The 16,572-nt window shown below is 37.6% G+C and overlaps 1 protein-coding gene across 1 annotated transcript in view; it reads right to left on the bottom strand.

The window, feature by feature from the left end:
* The window catches only part of LOC129767893 (calcium-activated chloride channel regulator 1-like), a 156,633-nt gene extending 142,864 nt beyond the window's left edge, over window positions 1-13,769 (bottom strand). Inside the window, exon 1 of the mRNA XM_055769151.1 lies at window positions 12,391-13,769. Within this exon, the coding sequence (XP_055625126.1) occupies window positions 12,391-12,573 (183 nt within the window). The 5' untranslated portion in view covers window positions 12,574-13,769. The remainder of the gene's footprint in view (window positions 1-12,390) is intronic.
* Window positions 13,770-16,572: the final 2,803 nt, after the last annotated feature.

Genomic DNA, 16,572 nt, shown 5'->3' with positions numbered 1-16,572 from the left:
GGCTGCCATACAAATGAAACACAAATTTCTGCATTACTCGAGAATTAATCAAGCAAATGAAACCAAATTTGGCATGTGGAGGTTTTAGGATGCAATAAATGTTTCTATGGTGATAAGATACTCCTTCCCCCTCTCTTAGAGGGGGCTGCCATACAAATGAAACACAATTTTTTGCATTATTCGGAAATTAATCAATCAAACGAAACCAAAGTTGGCATGTGAAAGTTTTAGGGTGCAATAAATGTTTCTATGATAGTTAGACAGTCCTTCCCCCACTCAAAGGGGGGGGGGCTGCCATACAAATGAAACACAAATTTCTGCATTACTCGAGAATTAATAAAGCAAATGTTTTTTTGGCATGTGGAGGTTTTAGGATGCAATAAATGTTTCTATGGTGTTAAGATACTCCTTCCCCCTCTCTTAGAGGGGGCTGCCGTACAAATGAAACACAAATTTTTGCATTACCCGAGAGTTAATCAAGCAAATTAAACCAAATTAGGCATATGGAAACTTTAGGGTGCAATGAATGTTTCTATGGTGGTTAGATACCCCTCCCCTCTCTCTTAGGGGTGGCTGCCATACAAATAAAACACAAATTTCTGCATTACTCGAGAATTAATAAAGTAAATGGGCGGGACGAAGTTTGCCGGGTTAGTATATATATATATATATATATATATATATATATATATATATATATATATATATATATATATATATATATATATATATATATATATATATATATATATATATATATATATATATATATATATATATATATATATATATATATATATATATATATATATATATATATATATATATATAATATATATACAAAGTTTTAGATCTTGTTAAAATATAAACTTTTGTCGAAGACATCAACTTTCTATCTTTTATAGTTTTTGGAATATAAGTCATTTTTGTATGAAGACTCCTGAAAAAAAAAAGTTTCGCTCATAACATTTTGGTGTGTAAATTCTCACGTTTGACATGTTCTTGACATTTTTCTAAATAGAGAAAAGTTAGCAGAGCATTTGAAATGCGATAATTTATACAAAAAAATGTTACGAATTGAACATTAGTAAAGGGTGTGTCACATCAAATTGCATCACGGAAAAAACGCTGTAGAAATTCGCCTAGTAGACCGATCCTTTTGAAAATTTTAGACAGTAAAATAAAAACTATTAAACAACTTTTGGCATTTTCTTCTTATTCATACTTCGAGCCCAAGCCCGTATGCTCGCACCTTCCTCTTTACCCCGTCCATAAGGTTCTGTACAACGTCAGGTTGTAGTTTTTTTTGAACAGAAATCCATTTTCTCTTGAAGTCCGCCTCCGATTTGACAACTTTTGGTTCTTCCGGAGGGCCTGCTTCATAATCGCCCAATATTTCTCTATTGGGCGAAGCTCCGGCGCGTTGGGCGGGTTCATTTCCTTTGGCACGAAGGTGACCCCGTTGGCTTCGTACCACTCCAACACGTCCTTTGAATAGTGGCACGAAGCGAGATCCGGCCAGAAGATGGTCGGGCCCTCGTGCTGCTTCAATAGTGGTAGTAAGCGCTTCTGTAGGCACTCCTTAAGGTAAACCTGCCCGTTTACCGTGCCGGTCATCACGAAGGGGGCGCTCCGCTTTCCGCAAGAGCAGATCGCTTGCCACACCATGTACTTTTTGGCAAACTTGGATAGTTTCTGCTTGCGAATCTCCTCCGGAACGCTGAATTTGTCCTCTGCGGAGAAGAACAACAGGCCCGGCAGCTGACGAAAGTCCGCTTTGACGTAGGTTTCGTCGTCCATTACCAGGCAATGCGGCTTCGTCAGCATTTCGGTGTACAGCTTCCGGGCTCGCGTCTTCCCCACCATGTTTTGCCTTTCGTCGCGGTTAGGAGCCTTCTGAACCTTGCATGTACGCAGGCCCTCCCGCTGCTTGGTCCGCTGGACGAATGAACTTGACAAATTCAGCTTATTGGCGACATCCCGGACCGAACTTCTCGGATCACGTCTAAACTGCTTAACTACGCGCTTGTGATCTTTTTCACTGACGGAGCATCCATTTTTGCCGTTCTTCACCTTCCGGTCGATGGTTAAGTTCTCGAAGTATCGTTTTAGTACTCTGCTGACCGTGGATTGGACGATTCCCAGCATCTTACCGATGTCCCGATGTTACAACTCGGGATTCTCGAAATGAGTGCACAGGATTAATTCACGACGCTCTTTTTCGTTCGACGACATTTTTCCAAATTTACGAAAAATTGACAGTGAAGCATGTCCAACGTGATCTATACACTCTTATCTGATTATAAGCGAAAGCTGAAGATATAATTCCTAAAAATTAAATTTCTACAGCGTTTTTTCCGTGATGCAATTTGATGTGACACACCCTTTAGCATTTTTCAAAGAAAAACATGAAAAAGTTTTTGCTCGAAAAACTTCTTCGATGTAAATGTGCCCATCGTCCGATGTATGGAAAAACTGGTTGGAATTTTTAAGGGCTTTTTGTATCTATTTCTTTCAGAATTTTGAAAGCATATGTTTACAAGAAAAATGAAATTTAATTTTCAAAAACTTTTTTTTCAATGAATTTTTTTTCCAAAAATTTGTTTGATAATTTTCAATTTTGAGTTTTTTCAACTTTTATTCGAAAAATATTAATTTAAAAACTATAGCATCTACAAAAACCCGTGTGCACCCGTGGCCGAGTGGTTAGCGTCTCACATTATCATGCCGGGTGTTCGGGTTCGATTCCCGTTCTGGCCGGGGGATTTTTCGTCAGAGAAGTTTCCTTCGACTTGCATTGTGGTCACGCGTATTCTAGAGCTTGCCCTTCGGAGTACATTCGAGGCGTGTTATTTGGCTCAAGAAATCTCAACTAAGTATTAATAAATGACGCTAGTTAATGCATACGTTGAGACGGCAAAAGTTCCACGGGGAACGTTAACGCCATTCAAGAAGAAGAAGCATCTACAAAAAAAAAGGTCAGAGAATGAAATGTAGGAAATTACTTAGGTTTTCATTAAAAATTATCAAATAATTTGTGGGAAAAAAATTTCATTGAAAAAACAATATTTTGAAAATTAAAATTCATTTTTCTCGAAAACATATGCCTTTAAAATTCTGAAAAAATAGATATAAATAGCCCTTAGAATTTCCAACATGTTTTCCATGCACGGACGATGGGCACATTTACATGTAAAAAGTTTTTCGAACAACAACTTTTTAATTTTTTTCTTTGAAAAAATACTATTAATGTTTAATTCGTAACATTTTTATGTATAAATTATAGCAATTTACATACTCTGCTAACTTTTCTCTATTTGGAAACATGTCAAGAACATGTCAAACGTGCGAATTTACACACAAAAATGTTACGAGCAAAGCATTATTTTTTTCAGGAGTTTTCATACAAAAATGGCTTATATTCCAAACACTATAACAGATAGAAAGTTGACGTCTTTGACAAAAGTTCACATTTAATAATATCTAAAACTTTGCGGAATACACTATATCGCTATCTTGACTTTAAACAAAATTAGGATTAGTTGTTTTTTTTTCAATGAAACATAAAAAAGTTGTTGTTCCAAAAACTTTTTCCCTGTAAAAGTGCCGATCTTCCGATGTATGGACGACTTGTTGGAAATTTTAAGGGCTATTTATATATATATATATATATATATATATATATATATATATATATATATATATATTTTTAGGAATTTAAAAAAAAGACGTTTTTGAGAAAAATGAATTTTAATTTTTAAAATAACTTTTTTTTCAGCGAAATTTTTTTCCAAAACTTTTTTGGTATTTTTTCGTAAAAATTTAAACAATTTCCTGCATTTCATCCTTTGACATGCATTTTGTATGTATCATAGTTTAGTTATATTTTTTTGAAAAATTTAAGAAAAAAAAATTGGCTTTTTCCAAAAAGTAGTCTAATTATTTTTCAAATATTTCAAGTATGCTTAAATGACCCCTGTCTTTCCATACAAATGAAACACAAATTGAAGCAAATGGAACTAAAATTGGAAAACGGGAATTTTACAGTATAATAAATGTTCCTATGATGGTATGACACCCCTCCCTTCTCTGGAGAAGAGGAAATATCACACATATTTCAACTAGAAATATTCCAACGAAACATGACAATTGAAAATTTTCGGAAAACCTTGAAATAAAATGGGAAAATTCGGAAAGTTTAATACCCATATATTCTACAATTACATCGCGATAAGCTTTGTTAGTCCATTTTATATTTGCGCTAACGAAATCGATCTTTGTTTAAAAGTAGAAATGGATTTTCAGGTGAAAAAACATGCTCATTATATTAGGCTGTCAAAAAAGTCCTGCGGTATTTCCGCGAGGTGTCGTTGTAAGCGCGTAGTTCTAGTGTTTTGTTTGGTTAAGTCGTTCGTGAGTTATAGTGTCGCAAATATGGAGCAAAATGAAGAGAAAATCCGACATATTTTACAGTACTACTATGACAAAGGCAAAAATGCATCTCAAGCTGCCAATAAAATTTGTGCAGTTTATGGACCCGATACAGTTTCCTTTTCCACCGCACAACGATGGTTTCAACGTTTTCGTTCTGGTGTAGAGGTCGTCGAAGATGCGCCACGCTCCGGAAGGCCTGTCGTCGAATATTGCGACAAAATCGCTGAATTAGCCGAGAAAGACCGGCATAGTAGCAGCCGTAGCATCGGCCAAGAGCTGGGGATAAGTCATCAAACCGTTATTAACCATTTGAAGAAGCTTGGATTCACAAAGAAGCTCGATGTATGGGTGCCACACACGTTGACGCAAAAAAATCATCTTTGACCGTATCGACGCATGTGAATCGCTGCTGAATCGCAACAAAATCGACCCGTTTCTGAAGCGGATGGTGACTGGCGATGAAAAGTGGGTCACTTACGACAACGTGAAGCGCAAACGGTCGTGGTCGAAGCCCGCCGAAGCGGCTCAGACGGTGGCCAAGCCCTCATTAACGGCCAGGAAGGTTCTGCTGTGTGTTTGGTGGGATTGTCAAGGAATAATCTATTATGAGCTGCTTCCCTATGGCCAAACGCTCAATTCTGACCTGTACTGTCAACAACTGGACCGCTTGAAGGTAGTACTCATGAAGAAGAGGCCATCTTTGATAAACAGAGGTCGCATTGTCTTCCATCAGGACAACGCCAGGCCACACACTTCTTTGGTGACGCGTCAGAAGCTCCGGGAGCTCGGATGGGAGGTTCTTTTGCATCCGCCGTATAGTCAGGATCTTGCACCAAGTGACTACCACCTGTTTTTGTCCATGGCGAACGAGCTAGGTAGTCAGAAGTTAGCCACAAAAGAGGCTTGTGAAAATTGGCTATCCGAGTTTTTTTCCCAAAAAGGAAGCGAGCTTCTATAGCAGGGGTATTATGAAGTTGGCATCTTGTTGGGAACAAGTCATCGAACAAAACGGCGCATATTTGACTTAAAACAGATGATTGTAACTAATTTTATGAACGAATGAAAATTCAAAAAAAATACCGCAGAACTTTTTTGACAGCTATATAAACTATATAAACTATATAATATAACTAATATAACTATATGAAAAAACGGATAGCCAAATGTGTAAAAAATGTGTAAGCGCAAAACTCAAGGAATGGATCGTTCGATTTGAAATGCCTTCTTTTTATAGTATCAAACATGTATTCCATGTAACGGAGGAACATGTTATTTGCAAGTGATGGAACATCTTGAACGAGAATTGTGTCTGAAAATATATTATTATATAATATTATTATGACTTATGTAAGTAAAAGGAAATAGTAAAGGTTCGATCAGTTCAATGAACAGTTCTGCGATTGGACCCATGAACATTCTCTTAGTAATAAGCTTGAATGTTTGAAGTTATTGATAACAAAAAATCCATTTTGGCCGGGACGAAGTTTGCCGGGTTAGCAAGTATTTTATATATTTTTATTCCCTAGCTGCCTAGTGAATGGTCTTTTGTCTGCTCTCAGCCACCATAGCAAGGAAGTATACTAATATTGTATTTATGCAACAATATATCAGTTCACACTTTTTCTAGAAGAATTTTAATGTCTAGTGAATCTGTTCACGAATCCAAACGGAGCTCCTATGAATATGTAACGGTACTCTTTATTAACAAAAATTGTCACCCATACTTGAGGAAAGGCCTTATGAAAAACTCCATGTATTGTGGCAAAAAGCATTTTTCGGCATGTTCAAACAGAAAGATGAAAGACGGAAGACGCCGAATTAATTATTTTTGCGATACATGCGAACACCTGAACTGTATTTGAGGGACTGTTTCGAAAGATATCATACGTCTACGATTTTATCTCATCTCGGGTGAAACGTGTGAAAAGGTGAATTCGGTGGTTGTTGAATGGTATTCGTTTCATTTTTAACCAAATGTTCACAAATAACGATGGCATTGTGTGCATTTACAAATTGTGCAAAATCGATCATCACACTACAAATTTTATAGACTGTCAATGGCCGATTTTCCAACCTACAAAAAAAACATGGAAAATAAAAACGAGTGACTAAGAGCGCCACACGGTGGTGATTCCGGGAACTTTTTGATCAAGGTAGTATTCTGCATATAATCTCGTAAAGTTATACATAACTGCTTTTTCAAGTAAAAATAATTTCGATCGCAAAAAATTAGAGATGAAACATTAGAGATGAAACGGATGTCCAGTAAATATCCGGTATACGGTCTATCCTGTCAATGTAACCTACTATTCGGTCGGATACTGGATACTAGAAAATCTCAATAATTTATCATTACACAAAAAAATCATTCCGCTCCCGCTGTAAACACTTCTGCATAGAGCTGAAAGATAAACTCTAGCATTGCCAATTGGAGGTACTGCTTAGAGTTTAATGATCTCCAAATGTAATGTTTCCACATAACAGTCGATTTCGTTAGCAATGGGATTTTTTCCTGAACGCAACGCTGCCCTTTTTGTGAAACGGATTTCAAAAAATTCTCATGGTATGTAGAGTCATTCTCGAAAAACGTACATGGTTACAATTTTTACACAGTTTGGTTTCTCAAATCGTATAAGAGGAATTTTTTTCCGACACGAATAGTTTGCTAGCACATTTTTAGCAATCTTAGGTTCGCTTTGCTCAGCAATGAAGTCCAATGGTCATTCACCATTCAGATAGTTTTCGTTACTCATTCATTTATAAAAAAAAACATATGTAACGTAAAAGGATTTCAATCGCCTAGAACGGCGAGGGAACAAAATCAGGGCTGCTTTTCCCCGATAAGACCCTCCTGCTTATATACATCAGTGTTAAATCAGGGCATTCGTGCTGTTAATCAATTGTGTCAACTCGAGCCATAAAATACCAACCATCGAACAACAGGACCGTCGGGCGAAAAGGGTTTCGCTTTCATTTCGTGGCTTCACACCATTAACAACAATCTCTTAAGAATTGAGCTGTTGCTATCGTAAATCACCCCATTTTTTGCCTCACCTTCTTCATGGACGGTCGGAAAGGTCTAGCGCGCGGCTTCAAGCATCCGTCTGGTTTTTTGTTCTTCCTCCGTCGGTTATGACCCAGATATGTTCACCCGCACTTCGCGTGTCCCCTATTTTCGGGGATTCACTACACCACGTGTGCGATATCCGAAACTCGCGTACCTGTCCACGAGGGGCTCCTCCGATAGCGAGGGCAATCGCATGGAATATCTCCCGCCGCAGACAGCGTCGTCGTTTCGTTCCCACAGACATTGAATGAAAAATGAGCAATAGATCTTTGGCCCAGAGATAAATGGTTGTTGCTATTATTTTCGCTCCTCGACATTCGAACGCCGCCACCCACATAGATGCCAGTTGTTGTTTTTTTTGCGTTGTTTTGTCTCAGCTTTCGTAGACTTTTTCGAATCTACGTATATCTGCAGGTTCTTCATCTACGTAGCATAATTTTTTTGTGATGCAGTACTTAGAACAAAACCGAGTCTGAAAATTCATTTTTCTCTCTATCTGGTTTGTATGTAGAATTTGAAGACATTGATAATTGAGACCAAAGAACACATTGACTACAGTAGTCGTTCGGTACCTTTGCGAGAAACGAATCCAGTTATCGAAATTCACTTGCTAACCAGAGGCGACGCGTGACCAAGTGAGTTTCCTGTTCAATCAACAATGGTGGGTGTGTTTTCTATCGTTTCCATCGGATTCGTTCAGCAGAAAACTTTGAACCTCAAATGCGAATGCTTTTGAACCTCATTTTTATGCAAAGCGGCACATTAGTAGTAGTGATCGCTTTATACATAGCTAAATCTTCTTCTTCAATGGCACTAACGTTCCTAGAGGAACTTCGCCGTCTCAACGTAGTATTACTTGCGTCATTTTTATTAGTACTTAGTTGAGATTTCTATGCCAAATAACACGCCTTGAATGCATTCTGAGTGGCAAGCTCTAGAATACGCGTGATCACAGTGCAAGTCGGAGGAAATTTCTTTGACGAAAAATTCCCCCGACCAGAACGGGAATCGAACCCGAACACGCGGCATGTTAGTTATGACGCTAACCACTCGGCCACGGGAGCACAAATGCGATATGTTAAAAAAACGAAACGTAGTCAATGAAAACCAAATATAGGGACTCTTGGAATTCATTAACCTACTCTAGGATGATGCGAAGCGTGACAATATGGTCCACACAAAATCCTTCGGCATGGAATCCTGCATGCTACCGTCAGAGTGTCACGTCGATCTTCTCCTGTATCTGCTCTAGGATAATTTTGCACAGAACTTTCAGAACAATACACAGTAACATGATGCCTCGCCAATTAGTGCACACAGTCGGAGCCTCTTCTTGGGGACCTTCACTAAGACGCCCTGCATTCAGTCGGTCGGAAATGTCGCGGTGTCTCAGATGTTCAAAAATCAACTGGCTGGCTGACTTTTCCACATTGATGTGATTTTTAATAACATGACTCACCAGCCAGTGTTTGATTTTCATTTTGTTTTGGTTTGCCGATCCAGAAAATTCGAGCTTTTCCTGATTAGGTGCCGATTGATTGAAAACTTTTTGAAGATGGTTTGCAAAAATTGCTGATTTTTCATCGTCACCTCTGGCTTATTTCCCAGAGTGCATTCTAAACGGTGGGACCAGTAACTGGGGTCTTCTAGATTGTTTCCTTCCATAGCGAGTAATTAGTATCTTGATTTGACGACAATTCAGTGAGGTAATTTTGGTTTTTTCATCTTTCTCGTCTTGTAATAGCTTTCTTAGTTTACGTTGTGCTATATTGAGTTGGTTTTCAGACTCTAGCGATCGTTTGTTTTCGCAGGTACGTCTTAGTCGTCGCTTTTCTGCAACTGCTGCTTTTATGTGGGAGGCAGAAACATTTTTTCGTCTTATCAAACCAGAGAGAATAGTTTACCTCTCATAGATTCTCTTCTTCGGGAGAAGGCATGCGAATTTGTCCAGAAAACTGGGAATTCTCAACTTTAAAGCACAGCCAACATGAACGGAAGCGATAAACTACCTTTGCAGGTCAATGGAAAGAGTAAAAACCCACGATGTTTCAAAAAGAAGAATTTATTACATGGATGGCCTTAATGCTTTTTGAGAAATGGATCATGCAATTTGACGAAAAAATTTCTAAAGAAAAGGTATTAATGCTGGAATTATGTGTAATGATAATGTATGATACTTATATCTGTTTCTTCTCAAAGTTCGTCTCATGTTCGTTGATAACTGTACAGCGCATCCAAAAACTATCTGACCAAAGCTCAAATCGATAAGTTTACGATTTATCCACAAATCTTTACTTCCGTAGCTCAGCAGCTGGACTTCGACATAATCAAGAACCTAAACCAGCACTATCGCCATTTTAGATTAATTAGTTCGATTAGCTAAACGAGGACTCCAAGAAATGGAGGATATCTTCCGTTTTAACCTTCATGTTATTTAGCATTCTTACTGTTCTTCACATTCGTACTGTTATGCACTCCAGGACCCTTCAGATACACCGGTTTTGGATGTAATTGAAATACTTACACCCTCTAAGGCCAAGTAGGTTAAATCTGAGACTATTTAACATTGCTTCAGGAAAGCCGAATTTTCTTTCAATGATGATGGTGATACTCCGCTGGCATAATTAATGCGTCTTGAGTTTGCTGTTGTTGACAGAGCAGTGTCGATCGATTACTCAACGTCCTTTAATGATTAGAGCGAAAAGGACCAAAACGTGATTTGTTGTGATCTGATGCCAGATACCGATATACTGGAAAGTGTTGGAAAAGCTGAGAAAAACGCTGAAGATAGTAGTCCTATCGAACTGGAGAATATTCAGGAAGGTTCAGATGATTGTGTTGATATAACACCTTTGAACGTTAAATCAAATCTGAAGAATACGTCTGGAATATTGAAATCAACTGAAAATATTCCTGCGAAACTGTTTGACAATTTCTTTATTATTGAACATTTCCTGCGTGACCTTACATTTTAGTTTGAAAAACATACTTAATCAATATTTTTTTCGTTAACCTAGCCCCTTATACATGTCGGACTCGATTAGATAAGATTCGATTATATACAATTTTGGACTCGATTATATACTGTTTAAAAAAAGTTATTTTTATAATTGAAATATGAATTATTTCAAGAAAAAATGTAACCTCTCAACGTTAAAGTGAAATTCAAGTGGCTTTTATAGGTACAGTGGGTTAAAAATCGCGATTTTCGAAGATTTTGCATGAATTTTCACCAGGAATTGTTTATTTCGATATTGCAGCGAAATTAAAATAGATAGAAGTTGGGTGAACAAATTGTAGAGTGGTTAGTGAGCTTTAGTTTGATTGATAGATACATAAGAGCTTAGCATGAATTTTTGGGATAAAATTAATAATTACTCATTTAAAATTACTATCTTTTTAATTTTCCACTTCCAAAATGTTATTTAAATCCACTAATTTAGATGTTCCACTACTACACCCTGTGCTAAATTTTCTCATCTTTCAAATGGTAGCAACATAATCGTCTTACAACTTTTTTTTTTTTACAACTTGAATGCATTTTTATTCAGATGTTTTGCTATTTGAATACATATTTTACAGTTCAAGTGACACAGTCTGGGCTTTACATCTTTGGTTCAGACAACATAGTCGTCTTGCGTAGCGTACTTTTTAATGTAGAGCAAGTTTGAGGCAACAGAGTCCGAAACAAAAAAAAAAGTTCTATAAGTTTGTCATCGTTGAAATTCGAACATATGCGTAGAAGGAGTTTTTTCGTCAACTATAACCGTATATCATCTACTGAGAGATTCTGGAAAGCAATTTTTTTCATGTGAGAGAGGTGTTTTCTGACTTTAAAGGGATGAAAATTCAAAAAAAAAATTCAACAGTTACCACAGTTAGGACACTTACCCTAATAGAATATATTTGTAATTTATGACATAAAAAATTACGAAAAAAATGTTCTGTATCTCGATACCTCCCTAACTCGATGGTCCCCTTGGATGCGCAACACAAATTTTCCAGGATATTTATCAAAATAGCGAGGTTACCAATTATTGACATTTGCGGATTGTTTTGAATTTTTCATTGATAATGAATCATCTTGAAAATTTTTAAACGGTCTTAAAATACGAACAGCTGTAATTATCATATTTAAGCCCAATAAATAAACAAACGGCTCTTTTGAACGAAATTGACGATAAATATACTTTATTGTAAACATTCAATAATGTATAAAAATATCTTGTTGAAATTCTGTTACAACGAAATATATTCAAGGTGGTCTTATAGAAGTTGGGCAGAGTGTACTGTTATCTGTTGTTCATAGAAGCTCCTTATTAATTCGTGACCAGGTTCACTAGACATTAAAATTTGTTCATAAAATGTGTAAACTATTACACGGTTGAATAAAGTATGTAGTATGATTCCTCGATGGGGTGGCTAAAAACAGACATACGACCACAACGAGTTGAAGTAATTACTTTTAACTTTTAATGACATACTGTAATTCTGATTGCTCTGGTGTTATAAATCAATGTTTTTAAATATATCGTTTTGACTCATATCCCGAACACTTTATTTAAAAAAATAAATTTACTGAACATCAATGTTATAATTAATAGAATAATGATAACTTCGATATTTTTTAGGGTATACTCTTCTGTATAACAACATTTATTTGATACCTATAAACAACATCGAAGTTCAGTGAATTTTTAAAATTAAGTGTTCGGAATTTGAGTCAAAACGGTAGATTGTACTAGATTTCGTAGATTTTGTCTATGAAACGATAATTCTCAAAAAATCAAACAAATTTACAGATCTACGAATACTTCCGAAGATATGCCACCCATGATTTATTGCTCGGTGCTGCATTGAATACTCTGCTCAGTAAAGTGTGCACTAACCTCGAGATTGTGTAGAACCGTTTGGCAATTTTCCACCGGAACGCCATCTCTTATCTCCACGACGATGTTTTTGTAGGCCGATTTGTCCATGTACACGGACGAGGAATACGATCCAGCTGTGGGCGATGGCATCGCTAGCATCGCCAGTAGCACCAGCACCGGAATGATGAATATTCGAGTCATGGTTTTAGCGTTTGTTTTTCGCCGCTCTCCAATATCGATGCAATTGCCGGGGCTGCAGACTCCAAGCTGTTGGCAGTGATTACTTTTGGTTGGTTCGACTGAAGTAACTATCTATATCTCACACACATGAATAAAAAACTACTTTTCCAGCAGGATCTGCTTCGACTGACTTTTTTAGTCTTTCCCACTACTTGAAGGGTGTTGGAAAAATCGATAACACCACTCTGCCAGTGGCCAATGGGCTTTGTTTATAGAATATTACCATGGAAACCTGACGAAAAACCTGCTCGGATTTCGTCGATTCATGTTTTGTTTTGGCTTTTCTTTTCGTTTTAACACTTCACCAGTTGTCGTTTCGCCGTTACAAAACGGCACTTTGCGGATTGTTTTGATACAAATCTCAAACAATTTGAATTTATACCGTGTAACCACTGTTGTATTGATTCGATTTGAAGCATTCGTTTCACAGTGAAGTGCACAATCGCGCGACGTCTCACTTGACTACTTCCGGTTGCGAGAAGTTGAAAAAACACAACAGAACAAAAGCTCGTCTATTCGATCGTAGCACCCGGCGCTGGCTGTTGACAGTCGTGGCTCCCTATTTGTGTTCTAGCACTTCTTCTTCTTTTTCTATTCGTTTTTCGTTGATATTTACGCAGGTGTAAATGTTGATTGCTTACGGCTAAGGTTTTTTGTCGAATCACCCTCACTTCTGTTTCCTAACCGCTGTAGCCGCGAATAAACGCTTCACTTATTGTCTCGTTATCACCAGCTTCAATAATTGCGAAGCTCACAATGCTATTATTTAGATTTTAATTTTTTTTGCATCCGAACAAAAACTCATTTCTTCCGAAATGCTTGCACACCGATCAGAGCAGTTCCGATCGCTACCGAAAATCACACACACGCAAACTCTATTGTAATACGGTCCCCGGTCTTCCTGCTCCGATTGTTGTTTGTTGCGCTTATTTCTTCTTCTTTCTTCTCCCGCACTCAACGGTCTAATGCACACCTCTCACACGCCACCGCATGGATAGTTTTCTGCGTTTTTGCCGGCTGATTCGTAACAGTGGAAAACACGCGAAACGAACACACAAATCGCGCTTCCGACGAATGGCGACGACGAAGACGACGACGACAAACACTAAATACGTGCACTTGCAGCGGGCGTCAATAGCGGACTAAACCGAGCGCTCAGCAGCGCCAGCCGGAGAACGGGAAGAAGCTCCCAAAGCGGCAAAGCCACCGGCAGCCACAATGTGTGCGCGTGTGCGTTGGTTGTGTTGTTTCATCCAATGAAGCGCTTATTATGCATTGCCCCTTTGGAAGCGAGAAGGGTAGACACGGGGGTTTTGTTTTGTGCAACATTGGAAAATGAATGAATGCGATGCCGGCGTGGTGGTTCATCCCGATTGCGAAACATGCTTTGACGGCGGTCGGGTGATTTTGACGAGTCGAATGAATTCACGGGTTCACGCTCGCTTCGGGTGAAGCATGAAGCTTCTCGTGCGCTGAGTTCATGAGTGACTGTGGATGAATCTGTGCTGTTAGGGAGAATGTTGCAGACTCTAGTTGCGAAGCCAATGCGACACATTGTATGTTGTGCGTGAAGTTCATAATTTCGGTGCTGTCTTATTGGATATTCATCGCGTGAATTTTGTTGTCTTGTGTGTTCTTTCATTTCCCTTATGTTCTATCCTGTAGCATACTTTTGCTGAGCAAGAATCGTTTGCATTGGAAAATAAATCGGGAAAGCTTAGCAACTAAAACGGGAAAGCTTAGAGGCGAATGAACTGCAAAGTTTAAAGCCTCTTAAAAACAAAGAAAGAAGAAAGAAACGGGAAAAAAATGTTTCATTAGCGTTCGGGTTACAATCTTCTTCGGACCACACGATTGGCGTTTTATTTTGAATTTTCTGGTTTCTCTTTATGACGCAAATTATCCCCATAGCCTGCGATTCTATTTCCAAAAGATTTTCAAATGCAAATCAAGTTACGATAATGACCAAACCATTGTAATTCATTGAGATATAAAAAAATAAAAACACGTGAAATTGATTTATTTAACATATTTCTTGGGTGATCCATGCGGTGAAAATACATCGAAGATGATGGCTTCTGTCTTTTTACGAACACAGGAGATTTTCTAGCGGCTTCAGGGTCATCAAACATCCGAAGTACAAGTCACGGGTACGAAACGCAAGAGCTCTTTTTGCAACCAACATTCTCTGAGTAGCTGGATTTATGCACCACATAGTTCAGCATGGATTTGGAAGTGGTTGCCAATCGAATATTCTGGCAATGTTTCGGTGTTCTTCTTCTTTCTTTGTTTTTAAGAGGCTTTAAACTTTACAGTTATTTCGGTGTTTGGATATGCTTTTCCTAATCAGATCTACCTGTTACGTTACATTGTTGATGGTTGATTGTTGAAAATGGCTAAATCTTAATACTAATAAGAGCCACCGACACATATGCAGCGTTGGTCTCATAATCCTTAAGTTCTTTTGTGAAAAAGGGGAACTTCTGGCGGCCCAATTTGTCGTTAAATAACACTTTCGTTTAGACATTTGAACACAAAAACATCTCCGTGGAGAGTGAAACAAAATCTCAAAATGAAAATAGTTGAAAGACCTCGTGGAAGATCCAACTGCTACTCTTTATATGCTCACAAAACTTTGGTCTTCAATAAAAAAAAAAGTTTTACTTAAAAACAATATTAAATAATTCTGATTTTGCAACAAAATTGAATTTCTCCTGAAAATCAGGACAAGAGCTAGATTGTGAAAAATAAATCAGGACGCCCCAAATAGGTCTCAAAATCAGGACTTATGGTAACCCTATCTTTCGCTTAGTATCTATCTATTTCGAAGTCATTCGCGTTATCGAAGGTACAGTGTCGACATTTATTGAAGCCTGAAATTTCCGTGAATAAAATATACTCTATCACAGGGATGGCAAAAGGGTAGTCCGCGGTCTACCGGTCGCCCGCCAGCTGATCACCGCTGGAATCATCCGGCAACAAACACAATTTTGTTTTTATTGATTTTTGAAACCTTATAACTTATAAACTAATTGTATGAAGAAAACTTCTCCTTTGAAGACTGCGAATGCGAGTTTTAATGAAGTATTGTTACTTTAATTTTAAAACTATGATAAGTAATGTGAATTAGTTCTGCAGATTTCTTTCACGAAATATAGTCATGAATAGAGCAAGTGGATGAGAAATTAGAAATTTCTAAAATTAAATATTGGGCTCTATTATGCAACTCATGTTGCACAGAGCTGTTTTGTTCGCTTGTCTATTTCAGATGTTTTGCTTTGGAAAACATTCTGGTAGTTTTTCAAAATATGCAATTCCTCGACGAAGTACAAAGTACGAAAATTTGTTCGGTGTAATTGTTATAGAAACCGAATCGATCGTTTGATTCAATTTACATAATAGGGGCCGAAATTTCTGATAGAAGGTTTCATTAAGGACTTGTCAACTTTTTTTTTTTAATAAAACACAGTTTTTTTATGAAGGATGCGGCCAATCGACAGGTTAATTTTTCGGAATAACACGTTCACCAAACACACTTTTCAATGAATCCATTGAAACGTACGTTGTGTGGCAAGTGACACTGAACTATGCACAGCCTGCCGGTTGAGACGATTATTACGGCCGAAAATTGAAGTAAGCGCTTTGAAGTTGCAACAACCGTCATCGAATTTCGGCAGTAATGTTTAATAATTATTAAGCATTGCTCGTTCGTGTATTTCGCTATGATGAAAATATTGATTTTGTCAAGCGTTTTGACATCGACAGTTCATTAAAATGTTTTAAAGGTTCGTTCACACGAAGACACAAAACTGTTATGTCGCTAATGGATGACCCTTTACCTCTAGATAATTGAGGAAAATAATCATCATCTCCGATGCATTTTTATGGGAAATAATTGCTTTGTATGACGATGACGATTTCCTTAAAAAATCAATTATATTTGATTGATGAAACTTTACA

This window comes from Toxorhynchites rutilus, chromosome 1 (assembly GCF_029784135.1).
Source record: "Toxorhynchites rutilus septentrionalis strain SRP chromosome 1, ASM2978413v1, whole genome shotgun sequence".
Lineage (NCBI taxonomy): Eukaryota > Metazoa > Arthropoda > Insecta > Diptera > Culicidae > Toxorhynchites > Toxorhynchites rutilus.
The sequence above is the reverse complement of the archived record's forward strand: the minus strand, read 5'-3'. Positions and strand labels throughout refer to the sequence as shown.